Genomic DNA, 19,154 nt, shown 5'->3' on the forward strand with positions numbered 1-19,154 from the left:
GGTCATAAAGGTGGGGATAAAATCAAGAAATGCTGAAGATGATTTTAACGGTCACAACACGGCCAAACTTTTTTTATTTTCAACAATACATGTCTTTATGTTTCAAAAACACTGACTTCAAAATAGTACAGTTTTTAAAAGTAGGTTCTAAAGTATGTCTTTAATAAGTTAATTCTGATCAGCACCTAGATCAAGGCAGAGGCATAGCTGCTCAAGTACTAGCATTTTTGGCTGGATTTTGGCATACCATAGGACTATGCTCTATGGTAAATGCAGTGTAGATGCCCTTCTATCTTATGAAGTGCCACGTATAGTGCAAATAAATGAGGAATTAAAATGTTGCACGCTTTTAAACAGCCATTTAAGGACTTGGAGTTTTATTCAAAAATATTTTGTCTTAACAGTCTGTATCACGTAACTTGGGCAAGTCAGAGTATTTTTCCAGTCTATAACATCAAATGTGATGACGTATTTAAAGATTTTTTCTGAATAGATGGGCATACTGCACATTCCAGTGCATACTGCACCATCAGCATCAAGGTCACCTATTAAACGGCACAGTAACGAGGTAGGCAGGAAATCAACCATCCTTATTAAAAAATGCTATGGTAGACAATGGTTTTCATTTTACAGTCTGGCAAAAAAGAAGCAATATAAGGTAAAAATCAGTCAAGCTACTTACAGCTTTTTAGAAGGGAGAGCTATTTCAAAAACAATTTTAGACTATTTTAGTTTATTACTATGCTTTACAAATCGCTTATACAGTACAAAATATAATTCAGTCGAAAAACATAATGAGGTGATTAACAACATGTCTTTTTATTTTGATATAACGGAAATAGGAAGAGCACACTTTAATTTAAGTGACTCGACAGTTATATAATAGCTCATGCACTTGGCATTACTGTACTAATTGTTCTAATAGTCCTTTTCATTGATATTAGAAGAAAGCCAGTAGCTCTGAGAATAGGTCAGATCTATGCCTCTAGATCTACAGGACTCCAAAAGGGGTCAAATAATCAGTAGGTAGATGAAATTAATAAAGCCAAAAGTCCCCAGTGGACAGAATTTAACCTGACTTCCTTCGTAACTTCTATTTGATAGTTCAAGAAGCATTTCAGGTCAATTATATTAATAGAAACTGTTTGAGTGAAAAGATGTTAATGATTATCCAGAGCTAATTAGCATAGCTATTTTCACTCCATCTTCTACAAAGAGAAAGGCAGCACATGCACACAGAATCAGACTCTCTTTTTGATCAGTGATGGAAACTGGCAGAGGACAAAAGGATGTGTGCAACAACTTAGCAGCTTTCAGTGACAAGCCAATACTCTGTGATGAAACCCAAAAATAAACACTGAAAATTATAATTTATTAAATAGTGTTTAACAGGAAAACTGAAGCAAAACTGGAACATTATAGTCATTGCCAAATATTAGGTTTTGCTTCTTTTATATAAGCCTACTCTACTTCATTCCTCTAGCACCTTTCACATCAGCAAATGCATCTGTAGATCCCTATAGCTCTCAAACACACAGGCACAGAGATGGTGAAAGTCACAGAAAATTGAGAAATACTTATTAAGAAACAAAATTGAGATTACTTAACTAAAGAATATAGGATCTACCATATTGGAACCTATGAAAACTAATCCATGACTTTTCAATTAATAACTCTTCATAGGTCCATCACTCAGACTTCTAGATGGCGTCATGAAGAAGCAGTTTGGCTATAAGTCACTCTCATATGGTACTGAAGCTTTTCTTGTTATCTTATGTTTCTTTTCACGGATATAAGAGGTATAAGAAACTGGTTTTATCTGTGTCAAACCCATATCTGATCAAATCCGGATACTTAGACACAAAAAGTACAATATGGAACCACAGCCAATCATAGCCGTGAAAAATCCCTACCTCTGTGCCCAGATTCAAGCATGCAATTGAATTGCTTCAAATTAACTAACTCCTGATGCACGTTTTAACGAGGCTTGCTGCAAGTGTTGAACCTGTTCCCCTTGCCTGCCAGCCTGACTACTACAAGAGGCACGTGTTACCGTGTAATCAGGCAGCAGTCGTGAATGATGCTGTCCTCCACGAAGATGCCGCTCTCTTCATCCGTTTCGATCAGGCGCCCCGCGTGGTACCAGTGCACTTGGGTGGTGTTGTCCACGTAAGTTGCAGTACACTGGAAAGGCAAGCGGTCTCCATGGAAAACCACTTGTCTTTGTGATGGGATCAGCTCGAAGAGAGGAAGCTCCAGGGGCCCAGCTGCAGGGAAAATGAAACGAAAATAGGAAAACAGTCGCAATTGATTCCTCTCTTTTGAATACTGTAAAGTGAGCTAATTGTATACAATTCTAGCGTCTTAGATCTTCATGTGAAAATGCTAACATAAGGTATATGACCACTACCCACTGCAGTCTGATCATGTCATGAGTTCTAGAGATCACATTTTTTTCACTGGCGGGGGCCCAGATAAATCCAGGAATACCAGAATATCTACAGAAAATGAGTTTTGTGAAACAGGTCACAGAATGGTTGACGTCAGAAGGGATCTTTTGAGATGCTCAAACCCAGCCTCTTTCACAAGGCAGGATGCTTTATTATGCAAGTATACAGAATAAAAACGTGAGCCTTCCAATTAGAGGGAAAAATACAGCTATTAATATAGGTTCAGTTAACATTTGTAAGACCATTTCACCGTCAGTAGAGGAAACGCCCACTGTGCTCTAGAACAAAACTTACTGTCTAGAGAGCCAAAACTACTTCTTATGCTAGGGATTTGGATAATAACAAGACTAATGATAGTTAAACTTTCCCCTTAAGTTCAACTGTCCCCATGACTTTCCATTTTCCATTCCTTCTGCCTATTCCTCAAGTCATCTCTACTCTCTATATAATTACTTAACATTAAATATTTATTTAAGTAGCTCTCTTTGTCTATTTAAAGATGAATACTTTTTACCATATTTTTTAAATGAACTTTATCTCTCAAAGTTCTCTCCCAGAAATACCCCAGTAATGAGACTACTGCACATTCTAAGCAGGCTATTACAAAAAACAGCTCTCATTACCACAAACCCAAACGCCTAAACACAATTTAAAAAAAAATAATAAAAATCAAATTTGGAAGGTATGTGTATTTTTTCCCCCTGATGAAAGACTGCTATTTCATAGATTTGAAAGTGATTGAAGGTTATTTTCCTCAATCCTAAAGTCTCCCTAGAGACTGCAACTCTAGAGAGTATAGGTTTTCTTCTCTTTTTATCTCAAAACTATCTTAAGACAACTTCTGCAAAATATTCTCTCTATATTATGACATTAATGCTATTTATTTAAATTCCCAACAGAAAATATAAAAGGAGAATTTTAGGAAAAAACAGAAGCTCTGTACCTAAAGATGATAATCTTTGGGATAATAAGGAATAAAGGAGAACCTTAATCTCTTTTTTCTGATATAAGTCTTCTTAAGCAGAAAATTACTACCACTGATACTTTGCTCCCATTGCACAAAATTCTAATGGTAATGAAAATACTAAAGACTCTCAAACATGACTGACAAACAGATTGCCATGGAAATCCTGCACAATAGTTCCTACAGTACAGCCTTTTCACCTCAGGCTTCAACAACAAAACAATTCACTGAGCCTGGGTCACTCTTTAACCGCACTCTGCAGCCTCACCTTAGACAAAAGGCCTATAAGTCTTGCACTTTGGTTATTGTTCTACCTTGATGAGGAAAGAGAATATTAAAGCTAGATCTTATCTCTTCTTTTTCTTCTGTTTTCATTTAAAGACCTCTCATCATTAATATCAATCCATCCTATGGATTTGTCAGCTGAAAGGTCACCCTTCCACCATTTGCACCACTAGTAACTATCTCAAACATCTATTTTTCTGACAAGTACTTTTTTTTTTTTCTCCATTTCACTGCTCACCATTTCATCTTCCTTAAACTTGCTCCTCAAAATCTTCCACTGCCCATAACAAATACAGATGACTTAGCCATGCCTATCCAGGCTGCAAGCCATAATCACTGGTTCTACAACTGCTAAAATTGGTGGGCAACCAATAGTACCTTTTCTCTTACTCAGCATTCCACCCTAACACCCTTCTTTATTGTCATTCAGGTACTGTCCTCAGAACTCTTAAACTGTGAGAAGTTGCAACAAACCCAGATTTGGGACCTTGTTACTATCCGGTATTTAAATGTTAAATAGTACATTCATCACCTGCTTTGAGTAAACAGTGAGAGGGATCACTTCTACTTCTATATGAAGAAGAATGCTGGCCAGCACAGCATGCAGGTGAGTGAGTATGTGCTACTGCTGTTGGGGAAAAGTACACAGAGGATTAAGGGACTAGCTGCTCTCTACTGGAATTTTTAAGTCTGCTTTGACTGTAAAGTGCAGCCTTCAGAAAGCCCTCCTGTGTACCCATCCTATAATTTATCTTTTGATGGAGATAATGGAGAAGATGGAGACAATGATGCGCTACTAAAAAGTCCTTGAAACATACACAGTATTTTTATATGACCTTCTCCTTCTAATTAAGAGAAAGTAAACCAGATTAATTCCTCATTCCTAATAGCTGCAGCCTTGGTCTCAGTCATTTATATTAAATGTTTTTAACTAGCAGATGGAGACAATCTCCAAAAAGTTGCAATTTTTGTGTCGCATTATGAAGTCAATTATAGAATATAAGGCAATATATGGAAAGCAAATTTAGCCATAAATTAATGAAATTACTACCAAAATGTAGAAAAACAACAGCAATAGATACTACCCACAGAAAAAAATATTTCTCATGAATACAGCAGTTTTTAACTGAGGATGTTGTACCTGGTCAAATGATTTGGGTCATGCAGTGAGTGACACATTGTGTCATGAGGCTGTGAAATAGGAAGAGTAGGAACTAGAGTATCAACATCTTTAAGTCTAATTAAATAACTTGCTGAGCATATGAATGAAGCATAATACGATCACTCTGAACTTATCTTTGTCTTGAGCATTGATGCCGAAGGCTCTCTCCCATAACCCCCTCTGCTGTTCAGCCTTGGGGATCACCAAACCCAGAAATGCAGTGGGAATGAGGTGTTCTCTACAGGTTTTGTCAATTAATGATCAGAAGTGAACAAAAACTTTTCTTTACTTCAGCATGTCAAAAAATGATCAGTCCTATCAACAGTGTACTCATTTTTTTTTTTTTCTTTCAAATCCTTTTAAGTACCAAATAAGATGGAAGATGAATTAAAAATATGGTTTGAATTAAACATACCATTATGCTAAGATATCCTCCTGGCCAACTTTGAGAATGTACCTACATGGACTGTCCAAATAATAAAATTTCTATGGATTATGACATTTGCAAACCATGGAAGGTAAACATAAGTACTCCTGGAAAACATCTGCTTTTAATCTCTGTGATGGCCACATAATAATATTAATACCAGAGCTAATCTTCAGTTGTTTTCCAGGGATAGTAATGACTTAAATGTCTGAGGCTGGTTCTGCAACCATTACTCATGCAGAAGTTCCAGCTGACCTCTATGACACAACTTACAGTTATGAGGATTAATGGCACCAATAAGAGGTTCAGAATTAGGACCAATACCCTTTAACCCAAATGGCTATAAAATTATTGTAGAGTCACATCAGTTGGAAATACTTATTCTAAATCCATAATCCAACAATCTTTCAAAAACAGAATAAAAATAAAAGTATTTATTAATGCTGTACAAACAATTTCAAAGCTTGACTTTGAGAATAAAGTAAGAAATTCTGAAAGTAATTAGAATGATTTTGCATTGATTTGACAGAAGTTTATATATAACAGCTCTGGCAAGCATAGCCCTATACAACTGAATTTTTTTCTTTGATTATGTGGGTAATAGAGGCTAAATTGGGATTACTATATGTATATATAAAATCTCTGATTCTCATTTTTATATGTGTGAGTGTGTGTGCGTGTACAGCAGACACGACACCCTCATAAAATTAAAATGTTTACTATTGTGTGTTGGGAAGGGAGGGAGTAATTTACAGGGAATTTATTTACCTTTTACACACTTGAAAAATACTCCAAGATGCTCCTTCCAAGACAATCCACTGTGCTGCCCTCGAGCTTGGTGCCAGCACCCCTATCTGCAAATGAGAGTTGTGACTCCTCTCTAGGCATTCAGATCAAGAGCTGATGGAGTGTTTTACAGTCTTTACCTGTCTTGTCTCTCCAGTCAGCACTAAACCATGATTGCAGCAGAGCACCACAGGAATCACTGATTGCAGCATGAATCTAAAGGTCTAACCCATCATTACAGTAATTACATCTTTTTCGTTATCTTTCACTTCTCAGCAGAAAAGGGTTTTGTTGACTGAAGGCCAGACTCTCCATGGCATCCAGTCTTGTATTTCAGATTAGAGCTAGACTAGAATACTGAGGACATAGAGAAGGAACCAGGTTACACAAAAACCACTGAATTAAGATTATCACTTGTATCCTTTTCAAATAGAGTATACCCCTGCATACTTTAATGCAGGCAGTGTCCCAAGATGTTGAAAATGATAATAAATTATTTTTAAAACAATTAACAAAAATAGAAAAATAGCAAGGTGCACTGAAGCTCTACAGAAATGTTCCAATGCATATACCCTTAATATATTTATAATAATTTGTCTCACACACACATACACACATCATGTATTTCCTGCTTTTTCCTTACTTACAATTCAGTTCTTGAGATTTCAAGAGCATTTGAATTTCCCATCTAATTTTGGCCTTCTACTTTGCTTTAAAAGTTGAAGAGGAGAAGAGTACAAAGGAAATACTGTTGTTTCTTGACATACATGGAACAAAAATAAGTGCATTTTTACTGATGTTTTAGCTACATTTTCAAGTACCATATTAGTATCTTTGGATAATGTTCACTTCCAATGAGTGCACACTACTGTCTTGTGGGGGAATCACCAAAAGCAAACCTGTAAGCACAAAACCTGGCCCAGGCTACAGATTTATCTGAACACCACAGAAATTTGGCTAGTCATTAACCAACATGACCTGCACAAGGTACTGGAGAAACTGTGCTACCTCCAGCCACCTTTGTTGCATTTCCTGCTGCGTAACTTTTAACCTGGGGAGCTCAGCTCTACAGCTCAACAGTTACTAAGTGCACAAACCTGTACTACACCAGCACCTTCTGCTGTTCAGTCTACCATAAACAGTTTTCTGGTCCTCATTAATTGGCTTTGTTTGCTATCAACAGTTTTCACACAACCAGAAATAGGAAAATCCACAAATTTCTCCAGACTGCCCACACAGGAGTTTGGCACTACAGTGCTCACATCTCAGGATACACCTTTGACTTCAGTTCATTGGTAGAAAATTCAGTTTGCTACAGTGTACCACAAGCTTCTGGGACAGAAAAAAACCCCAGAGGTTGGCATTTTGCTTCTTGTTAATCACTTGATTTATTGTATTGCCAATGGGCTTTTTATTTGAACTGAGTGTGCCTACAGAGTACGGCACATCCTGCTGACAAAAGTGTGAGTTAGAGCTCTAATATTTGTATACAGTCTCAGTGGGAAAGAAATGTGCATGGAAAGCACAGTGGGGGAAAGCTGGAAGTGAGGACAAAGCAAAGGAACCAATCCAAGAAAAAGGACAGATGAAAATGAGAAAAAACAAATTGAAAAACATTAGTTAAAAATCTGAATTGCTGACAGTGCAAATTACATCTGATGATATTTACCAAATGGAACTGGAGAAAAGAGCGTCATCTTAATTGCTCCAACAGCGAGCTCCGCCAAAAAGGGAGGTGCCAGCACAGCAACGCCAGTTTCTGTGTTGCAAAATTTGCTGGCAGAAACGAAACATTTGGTGTAGAAGGTCACAGACTGCATCATGTGCCAAGGAAGTCAAGAATGAATACAGAACTGAGGCCAAGCTTCAGTTTTAATAAAAGCTGTGCCTGGCTCCAATTTCAACATGATATCAAGAAAATACAGATGCCAACATGTATTAAACACAGCAGAATAAGGTAAGTCTCTTGGGCTTGAGACAAGAAAGCTTTCTATCATTTACCACTCACTGCAGAAAAAGCAGAGCTTTTGTTCGTGTAATAGCTTCTTATTTCCACCAGCTTCATAATGCTGGCATGGCAAGAGATATTCCACCCCATTTTACCAGTCCTGTTCACTCTCATACATGCTTCTCAAAAAGGAATATCAAGCAGTTTTTTGTGGGGGGGGTTTTGTTGTTGTTGTTTTCCTTTCTTCCCAGTATCTTATAGGTAAATTATGGGGTTATGTTTCTTCTGTAATGCTAAGTGCTACACTGAAATGGTAGTCACTAACCAAAGAGCAAGATTTCTGACATGCATGTTGTTTTACCTAATTCTGCAAGTTCTTTATTGCATATTTACTCCTGAAAACTTCTGTAATCCCATCACAGGAGATCAGCAGAAGTAGTAAACAGGATTTATCATGAGTTAGAAGATAGCGAGCCCAGGCTGTCACAGTCCACTGCTACTGGTGCTGGGTTAACTAACCTCATAGAGGTCTTCCACAGACACAAATCAGAAGCTAAAAATCAGTGCAAATATGCCAAGATGAGCTACAATCATAGCTTTGGATGAGTCTTCAAGACTCAATTGGATTCTATTACTAATCTGATTTATTTACTTAAAATAACTTACATCCACACAGAAACTAAGAAAGGCCAAGTTGGGGAATGTACAATTCAAATCTAGTCACTTTTGGCAAATCCAAGTAATACAGGTTTCATCTAGCACCCAGCAGATGGATGACATGTCCAGCCATGACCAAGTTATTTAACCTGTCCTTGTCTACAGGAGTTTCCTCCAGATTCCTAAGACCCAGTAAAACTAAATTATCCTTTTGGCACCAGTTCTAGGGACTGATGTATCTTGTGAGGGAGCAGTAGAAAACCCCTTTCTTATTTACTGATGATAGCAGTGATTTACTTAATAGGAAAATAGAGGAAGTGAAAAACAGAGGTAACACGTCTCACTTATTTCATAATAGGTTTCATTTATTTAATAAAAATGTCAAATATAATAACATTTTAATTTTTAAAATGGTAGCAGTTACTTGAAAGATTTTCACAACATGAAATTCCAGGTTTTGGGGTTTGTTTTGTTTTGTTTTGGTGGGGGAGGTGTGTGTTTGTTTGGTTTTTTGGGGTTTTTTGTTTGTTTGTTTTTTCAATTAAACACCTAAAAAATTGCATTGCCTTTCACTGGCATAGAGATCTAAAAGAATAGGCAAATAATTTTCTCATCACTGATTTCTTTCCTATCAAATAAAACTGCTGCAACTTTTCAATTTTTTATTTTCAAATTATCCCAGAACTCTCATTTAGAAGCTGGGGAGGATTTGATTACTTGCCATATGCTGAAACTTGACGACCACAATATATTGATAGCTATGATACTAGAAGACTCATCAACACACATTTCTTCCTGGCACCAGTCAGAAACCCACTGTTAGAAAGCTAATTTTGATTACTCAAATTACCCTCATGGCAAGTGAATTGGCTGGCTCACAGCTTTGCATACTCATTACAGCTTGCAGGTAATAAAAGTGGCTGAGCAGTGGAAAGGTAAAGCGTCCAGCTCTACAGGATCACAGAAGCATAGAATGGTTTGGGTTGGAATGGACCTTTAAATGTCACCTTTAAATGTCCAGCTGTCCCCAGAATGTGCAGGGAGGTTTGCTCCCCAGGTTTGCTCAGAGTCCCATCCAACCTCACCTTGAATATTTCCATGAGTGGTGCATCCACCACATCTCTGGGTAGCCCATTGCCAGTGTCTCACCACCCTTGCTGTAAAAACCTTCTTTATATTTAATGTAAATTGATCCTCTTTTATTTTAAATCATGACTCCTAATTCTATTGCTATAGGCTCTACTAAAAAGTCTGTCCCCACTTTTCTCATAAACCCTTCTCTAGGTACTGAAAGGATGCGCTGAGGTCTCAGAGCCTTCACCTCTGCAGTTGAGCAACCACAACTCCCTCAGCCTTTCCTCACAGGAAAGATGTTCCAATCATTTTTGTGGCTCTCCTCTGGACTCACTCCAATGGGTCCAACAGGTATAATCAAATATTCTGATTAGCTGTATCTAACTGGGAAGTGCAGTGGTAGCACTCACCTTTCCAAACCTTAAACCCTTTTTATTTTCAACTCATAACTGCACACTCAGATCATGGAAAGATGGTGGCAGGAAGGTCCCAAGAGTGTCAGTGATTGTCCCTGATTGCCCAGAGTCCGGTAGGCTGCATGAATTCTCATCTATGCCAGAACATAATAAAAAGGAAAAAAAAGTTCATAGAAGAAATGCTGAACAAGTGACAGTTCTGTTGAAGTATTACATTTTTCCATTCCAAACTCCTTTCAGCCCAGCTGACAGTGTCAGGAGTTCTCAACAGCTATTTTTATACAAACATTAAAGTAGTGCTCTATGTTGAAATGTGCTATAAAAATGTGAAATGCCGCTGTGGTATACTCCACTTAATTAAGAGACATTGTTAGAATGGAAGCTTTATAGGGAATTTCCCTATGATAACAGTTAGGATGAACTACAGCAAACTCTAATAAGCATTGTTATTGGACAATATTAAAATAGGTTTGTTAAAAAGCTAAATAGAATTTTATCTAGAAATCACCAGTATAAAATTTAATCCTAGCATTTTAGTGTTCATGTTACCATAAATAAGGAATATATCTTCAGAGATACTCAATGGGTTGTAGTCAAGGCTGGCTGTTTTAACATTGTTTTGTTCATGAGTTTTTGATTATGGCCAGCTAAGTGTTCAAGGGAAGACGTTTAAAGATTAAAAAGGCCACATTTCACTGCTATTCTCACTCCAACTTAGTTAAATTTTCCTTCAGCTCTTTTCCATGATTTTTGGAACAGTAGTCAAAGATAACATAGAAAATAAGATACAAGTGTACATTAAAAACCTCTAATGCAGTATATAAGAGTAAACTATGGAGGAAAAAAAAAAAACAAAACAATTGGGTACATTTCCAGCATCTAAATCAGCAAGATTTCAGGGATGAAAATTTCTGTTGAACTGGATTTTCATGTGTGAGCACAGATGCAAGAAAATATGTTGTAGTAAAATCTCATTCTCAAACATTTTAATATTTCCACTATTTCACATTTATGAGATATAACTGTTACTAATTTTATACCCCAATCCTGCAGAACTGTTCTAAACTGCCACTAAAGAAATTAGATAATAATGTTTAATATTAAATTTAGGGCATTATAGTCCTTTTCCCCTCATTTTGAGACTGATCGTATTAGATGAGAAATCTAGAATTTGGAGACAAAAGGTTAAAGCATTGTTCATTTCATACTGCTGAATGATAGTATGGAAACCAACTTTGATATAAAAATGGCTCTAACATAAGGTGAATTTACCCCAACTATCTTTGAAAGAGCCAAAATATACGGTTATATTATCTGACTTCTATACATTCTGTTATTATGCATATTTCCTTATTAAAGAAAATCCTGAATTGCTAACATTGTAAACCACAAAAGGAATAGGAAGAGAATTTAAATACTGCTAATTTTATCACCATCCATACCTTGCAAAACCTAGTCCTGTGAAAGGTTATTAGCGTGAATATTCCTATTTTAACATCATTAGACCTACTCATGTGATTAGGCACTCCCTACAGAATTAGAGCTGAAGTCTTGATCCTGCATATTCTGGAAGACAATGATGCTCTGCATGAATGCAGCAAGCTACCTGAGGACTGCCAAGAAACTGCAGGACTGAAATCTAAATCTGGATAATTAATCCATCATTCTTCCTGTTTGAGGTTTTGAGTTTAGTCTGTTATTACAAACTGAAAACCCCCCAAGTTCAATATTTACACTGCATTAATGTAGTAACAATGACTTGTAAATTAAGACAGAAATGGTTGAAACAATAATCTCAAGCCCACCCCTAAGTTTAAGTAACGAATGAGACCAAAAATACGTTTTGTGTACCCTGAGAAAAATAAATGAAGAAAAAATACTCTTTGATAATTTTAAGCCATTGTTTTTCCTTGCAATATATTTTACATAGAAAAGGAAACTTCTAAGAACAATCTATGTGCAATATACACCTTTACAATTTTAAGACTTGAATGGCAACATAGATACTTAATTTTTGGCACCACATGAAAATAATCAATTTCAAATCTCACTTCTTAACCAATATCCCTAACACAAGACAGTTGTCAGTATACTTGAAAACTGGCACAGATCAAGGCTGAGTGCATTCAGTTGATTTCAGCTTAAATTTAAATGCTGAAGAAGTTTTTTCAAAGACAACATTCCTCAGTATCTAGTGTTTTTTCCTTTTTCAGCATTTTAAAAGTATGTATTTCTTTCAAAGTTCTTACTACTGGACTACTGGAAGTTAGTGGATAGTAACTTACTCTGCTAGGAATGATGGGGAAACAATGTGCAATTACATCAGGTAAAATTATAAAGAATTTTCTAAAAATACAACATCTAACACTCATCATTGCTGAGAAAGAATTTAAAGCCACAATGTTTTAAGGATCTATGTCAAGGTGCTTCAAAAAAATGAAAGGACTTTATGGAGGAAGTATAGAAAAGAAAATGTTCTATTTTTTCCCAATGGTATTACTTCAATTGATTTAAAATGTCTTGAATGGGTTTTTTTAGGTAAGATTACAAAAAAAGAAAATATTACTTATAAAAATAGACTAGGGAGCAGCATGTGGCCTGAGAGAAATACACCCCAGTGTTCTCCTGATATTTAGGCATGAAAAACGCAGATTAGAAAATGTGACAGTAGATAGGTAACAATTAAAGTACTTCCTACCTTTGTAAGGAATTGGATCTTAAAATGTACAAGAAATCAGTAAGAACACAAATAGAATGAATGCATAGAAAATATAAATGTGTTTTCTTCTTCTTTTGTTTTGCATTGCACAAGTTTCAATGTGAACAGGTACAGAGCATCAGAGCAAAAAGCACCTACATTCTAGCCTGGCTCAGCTCCTTTGGGGGAACAGATACTCTGATTCTCAGTGAAGTGAGGCAAACTACAAAAGACAAGGTGCTGGTTAAGTACAAACAATTCCCTAACAACTTTATCTCCTCCCTTCCAATAAATTATTTACATTTTCCATGAAACATTTAAAGAATTTTATTGCAGAATACAGAAGTCAGAAAAGGATTTTTCTCTTTGATTTTTATTCCTCTCTTTGAAGTGTCCCTCCTAAGTAGGGAGTGTATCATACCCCAAACCCCACATTTCAATAATATTTTATGAGTCAGAACTTGCTAATTTCACTCATGAGTTAACACTTTAAACTAAGGTAGTTTACAAAATTCAGAGACTGAGTAATAATTCAAACACTGTTGGACACTCACAACTTGTAGCTATTATCTTCTTTTCTCATCTGTTTTCAGTAGGATGGATTTTTATTCTACTGCAGTGTTAACACTTTTCCCAGTAGACGGCCCCCCAAGGCATAGCGTAAGCCTCACCATACAGATCCTACAGAGACAAAACTCCAGTTCTATTTTGAGTGCTCACTCCTTGCTGTCCTCAGTCAAAGTCCAAACTGATTATGAAAGCTTTTAGCAAATTATGAACCAACCCAAAGTATTTCTCACTATAAGTTTGATGTCAATACAGTTCTATGGATCACAACCAACAGGTGCGCCATCCATGGACAGAACACATATTCTGGCATAATTCATGCTTTCAAAATAATTTACTGTAGTAAGCCCTCTGTGAGACACCCTACAGCTGATTTTCATGAATGTGAAGCACACGGAGTGACAAGAGAATTCAAACCAAGCTTCTGAAGCTCTGGGTACTCCACCTCTGAAAAACAGGCTCCTGTGACTCAGGAAGCATTTATGGTAGATGAGACGGTACCTAAAACCAGATGCTATCTCACCCATGTTAATACAAGAAAGGAAAATGACTCAGCTGAGATACTGGTCTTGTAATTTGCTGTTACTCTATGCTTTGTTCTATTTCTACCATATTTTGCCCTGAGACTGTGTCTTCAATGAATGTATCTAACATTTGTGCTTTTAACTATTTTACCTTTACCTTTGAAGTTTCTTTACTGAGGACAGTATACAGAGATCATATATTAATATAGCTTTGCTAATTGTCTCAATTTGCTGGCTGTAATTATTGCAACAGAATGGGTTTTTCAGAGATGTGCAGAGTATAGGTGAAGAAATAATGCTGTATCTTAGAATGTCTTGTAATTCTTGTCCTACAGTCCTGTGTTGAAGCAGCTCAACACACAAAAAGATTTTCTCCCATTCAATTCAACACAGATAATAAGGAAGAGGGAAACAGAAACATTCAATGCAGAAGCATAATAAAGAGAGAAGCAATTGGTTTGTTTCTTCCAAGGAAAAGACCCGTGCATAGCTTTGCATCAACACAGAGAAAAAGGGCAAACAGTTTTTGGGGTTTACCTTTAGCCAGCATCTCGTATGGGGTCATATGCAAAGAGCCAGAGCAAGCTCTGCTAAGGTGGCCTGAGAGCCACCCAGGACTGTTTACGAATGTTTTATGGGGCAAGATTGCTTTATGGGGCTTTCTGGCAGAGTGCCTCACAGCACGGCTCAGAAAGGTATGGGCAGCTACAGGAAAGGGGTCGTGCAGCAGAACGAGCTTGCCTCAAAGCGCTGGGATGCATGCAAGTGAAGGCATGCATAGCAAACCACCTGGCTGAGTAGAGCAAAATCACTTGGAAACAATGCAGACTCCTCTCTGCATTTAGATTTCCTGAGAACCAGCAAGACGCTACCTCTAGTTCCTTGAACCTGTCTGCTTTATAGGTCCACGCAACCCTGTCATGGCTAAGATAAGAATCGTAGACCACAGTAACCTGAAAAGCTACTGACACCAAAAAGGAACAAAACTTATTGACTAACTGCATGAAAAAACACATAATGATAAAGAATAAAAATGTAATTTATTATGCATTAATGTGATAAACTCTAAGCAAAAAAAAAAAATCCCAGATTTTTCAATATCCTTTTATATTTTCTTTCAAGCAATTTCTTTTTTAATTAACAGAAGGGAATAATATGTTCTCAATTACTTATTTATAAATATCAGTAGAAAATATATACATATATATATTCAAAACCCAAGATTTGTAGGAGATATGTATGAGGGATAGCATTCTGTCCCAGGAGAATTAAATAATTTTCTTTGTAGCGTAAATAAATGAATGAATGTCTTAAAGCACCACAAAATTATTTTTGACCTTTGCAATATTTTTTGTAATATTTAGTAAACATTCTCAGCATCTTAGTCAAAACATTATTGATATTATGTCAACTACTTTCTAACTCTTAAATACAATCTAATTAGGGGAGAAAAGAAAGTCAGCGCTTTTCCAAACATCTTGTTTTGACAAGTCAACATTTTCTAACAGAAAGCACTCCATCACAGTTATATGTCAATTGTAATTTGCAGAACAACGGAAATTTTACTTCTTCACACTGTTCAGTAACATCAATATGGTTTTGAGACTGAGAAACTAAATTCTAATATCTCACTCAGCAGTGTAAATAATCAAAATCCAGCTTTAAGAGCAATCTTTCATAACTCATACAGGTCTTCCTTGAGTGAAGAACTTGGCCTAGAGAATCCATCTCTGCTGATGAGGTGAGCCAGGGAAAATCGCAGACTCCAATCAGATCTCAGGTGGAATTTATAGCACTCATATTCAGGAAAATGTAATTTTCCTCCTGGAAATTGAGTAACTTGTATTTGGAGTCATGGAGAAAGAGTAACAAGGCACTGTGTGAAGCTAATTTCACAACCATTTTTCAGAAAGACACTCAGTCTATACCATTATGAATTCATCACAGTCCCTCATCATTAAGGCACAAGACAAGGGCAAAAGCATTCTTTGCCATCAAACTAGCTTTTCAGCCTTGTTTCCAACATTGTCAAGAATTGTTTTATAACCAAACATTTCTGACAGTTGGAGAATTTTTTAAAAGAAGATTTAAATAGCTCTTAAAAGCTGTTAGTGAAATATGCAAACAGAACCCTGGGAATTCTCAAAGTATGCAGCTACTTAGCTCCTAAAAACCCCTAAAGCAGGCTTTTAACTGTTTCCAACAGGCAACTTACTACTTTGGCTATCATGAGTAAGTAGATGAATGAGAAAGATTTGCCATGAAGAAATTCAAAACATGAATTTTTTTCTCACCTCAACATATAAAATAAATCTAAGAAGCTGATGGCAAACCGCTCCCTGTAACTATTCAGAATCCACATACTTTGACTTTTTGGTTCATTCCCTAACTCTCCTGCAAAACTTTTTGCCCGTTTCTCTCATATTTTTCCTTTTTCCCTTTCATTCTATTTTTTGCTCATCTTAGGACTGTGATGCCTCATAACATCTTTTAGCATGTACAAGGAAGATCAGTGACTATAAATGAAAATATCTGACAGTATGGATGATCACATGGAGTTTTTAATTTTTAAGCCACTCAATATTTTCTTTAAGATATGTTTTATTTGATCAGCTCTGTGCATATTTCGACACATATTATTTATAAACTATTCTCAATAGCTATTATTATTTTGGTGCCAGACAGCCTTCTATTATGCCTAAGCTCAAATTTACTTACTGAAAATGAAATTGCTAAATGTTCTGGGCACTGTGAGCTACCCAGCAGATACTCTGAGCACCATGAAATACCTGGCAGATATTAAAGAGCTGGTGGAAGGCTCAGCAATGATAACCAGGGTAAAACTCTCTGCGGATATTGGAAGCAATGTCAAGCTACTGGCAGTCATTACAATCCTTGCCAAGTGTTCTGTGGAGATTGTGAGTGAGAACTAGATGGGCATCATAAATTCTGCATCAAAGGTCTGATATGGAGTCCTTTTAGGAATTAAATTATGGAATTCTGAGAAATTGATTTCATTTCTTCTGTAGAGTTCAGAGATTTATATTCACTTGTTACCTGGAAATACCAATTAACAGTCTTCAATCACTCTTCTGATCATCCCAGCAGTTTTAGAAGAAGTACTTTTCCTCTTGGGGAATGGATCTCTATGAAGATGCCTATGATGGCTCTCTATAAAATGGGAGCTTGATATTTGAAGAGTATTGCAGAATTTCAAATGTTTGGTAACACAGGCTACTGAAAATGTCTCTGCTTTTCACTCACAAGAGCTCATTCCATACTTCCTTAACAACTCACCTGATGGATCATCTGTCGGTAGTATTCACATCCTTTCACATCTCTTCTTTATAAACACCTCAACTTATGTTTTGGTTGTATAAATACATATTTGTTGTTAAAACCAATTCTCTATATATCATTCCAGTCAACTTCTGATCTCCCTTCTGAATATGTTGGTTAGCAACACACACCATTCTCCTGGTTATTAGGAGAAATGTATAACTCTCCTTTTGTTTGCAAAAGACATTAGCAAAACCACAGTCTCAGCAATTTTCTGTCATTCAAGCATGTCAAAGATTCAAAGATTCTGAAATTAAACAACCATGTGTGAAATTACACTTGATTCTTACACCCACCGGCATCATCCCAGGCAGTGATCTTTTCTCTGCAGTGTGCTACTTTTAAAAATCTCTGGTTTAATCTGCTCATTGCCAGACAATGCCCAGTGCAAAATGAATTTTCTTTACTTATTCATATTTTTTTTGCTTTTTCCCCTCACACTGTATCTATCATGATTGTTATTGTGGAAAATATCCAAAAAAACATTTCACTTCTAGATCTTCAAATACAGAATTCATCTAACTGAAACTCACTGGAAGAATTCTATTCATCCCCAGGAAGCAGTGCTAAAACGTATAGCTACAGGTTGATAGAAATAAAAAATACAAGAATTAAATTTGACATTAATATCACAACGTCTGATACATAACTTGAAAGAAACATTATATAAACTCCTGTAGGAATCCTCAGTTTCATAAAGAATACAATGTAGAACTAGCAACACAGTTAAATGTTTCATGTCATAATCACGTATTACGGAATACATTGCAGAACAGCGGTGTTCTTGAGATATGAAATAAGAAATTTCTATTTTTTCTGTTCTCTTTCATTCTTAGGTCTATCTTCTGTGCCACATACCTGACAGTTTTATTAGTTGTTATTTTGGCCTTTTGCACCATTTCTGGGGTTTTTTTTCTATTTTCTCTGGATTCCACTTCAATTTGTAATGCTAAATGAGACAACAACTCACCACATATCAGCTGGTTTTCCTTCAGGTTATAGAGTGACATTCCATGTAAAGCACTGGGGTAAGCACAAACTGTTTCCTCTGCTATTCGGACCGAGGCATTTCTGGCCCATTGCAAGACCCATTTTAGGTTGCAGTCACAAATCAGTGAGTCAGTGTTGAAATGTCTACAAAGGCAAAGAATGACCACAATTGGTAGACAGGAAGTTTCCATGGACATACTTTCTTCTGCTAGATTCAAATTATCTAATTCCAAAGAGAATTCTAGATAAATGCATAACTATGGATGGATACATGAATAATACAAAGATAGTCTGAGACAACAAATACACATTGTCCCACTGTTAATTACTTTCATAACATTTTACAAAAATTTTGGGTCTGGTTCCAGAAGAACATCATTGACTACTGAAATAATTGAGTCTGTGTCACTGCAGAAAATCATACTATAACATACCTTCATTTACTAAAAACCCCTCTAAGTAGAAACATTCAGCATACACTTTAAAATCTTAGGAAGGTACAATCAATATCAATAACTGGGAACTGTTTGTATACTACCAGGAAAAATATTGATTATTTAACATTACTGGTTTTGGCAGTTAGAGGCCTAATACAATGTAATGCATGAAATAATGGAAAAGTGTAAGATTATAAAGAAAATAAAAAAAGAGATGCTAGTCAGGAGGACTATACTGGGCTAGTCAGGAATAGGGTGGAATTGTCAGAGCTATCCTTTTCCCTGCAATAGGTAAAGATGGCAGCTCATCAACAGTGAGCCAGACATGGATAACAAAATAAAGCAGATTTTATTTGTGGAATGCATCTCTAGAAACAATCCTGTTGGAATTCATATATAACTCTGCTATGTTTATTGTAATTCCTTTCTG

The 19,154-nt window shown here is 36.3% G+C and overlaps 1 protein-coding gene across 1 annotated transcript in view; it reads right to left on the reverse strand.

Annotated features, from left to right (window-relative positions):
- Positions 1-19,154, reverse strand: part of ADGRA1 (adhesion G protein-coupled receptor A1) — a 255,015-nt gene that overhangs the window by 128,795 nt on the left and 107,066 nt on the right. The window contains exons 6-7 of the mRNA XM_040071081.1: positions 18,268-18,431; positions 2,054-2,267 (exon numbers count right to left, since the gene is read on the reverse strand). Coding sequence (XP_039927015.1) covers positions 2,054-2,267; positions 18,268-18,431 — 378 coding nt within the window. The remainder of the gene's footprint in view (positions 1-2,053; positions 2,268-18,267; positions 18,432-19,154) is intronic.

The sequence above is a fragment of the Hirundo rustica genome, chromosome 8 (genome assembly GCF_015227805.2).
Source record: "Hirundo rustica isolate bHirRus1 chromosome 8, bHirRus1.pri.v3, whole genome shotgun sequence".
NCBI classification, from domain to species: domain Eukaryota; kingdom Metazoa; phylum Chordata; class Aves; order Passeriformes; family Hirundinidae; genus Hirundo; species Hirundo rustica.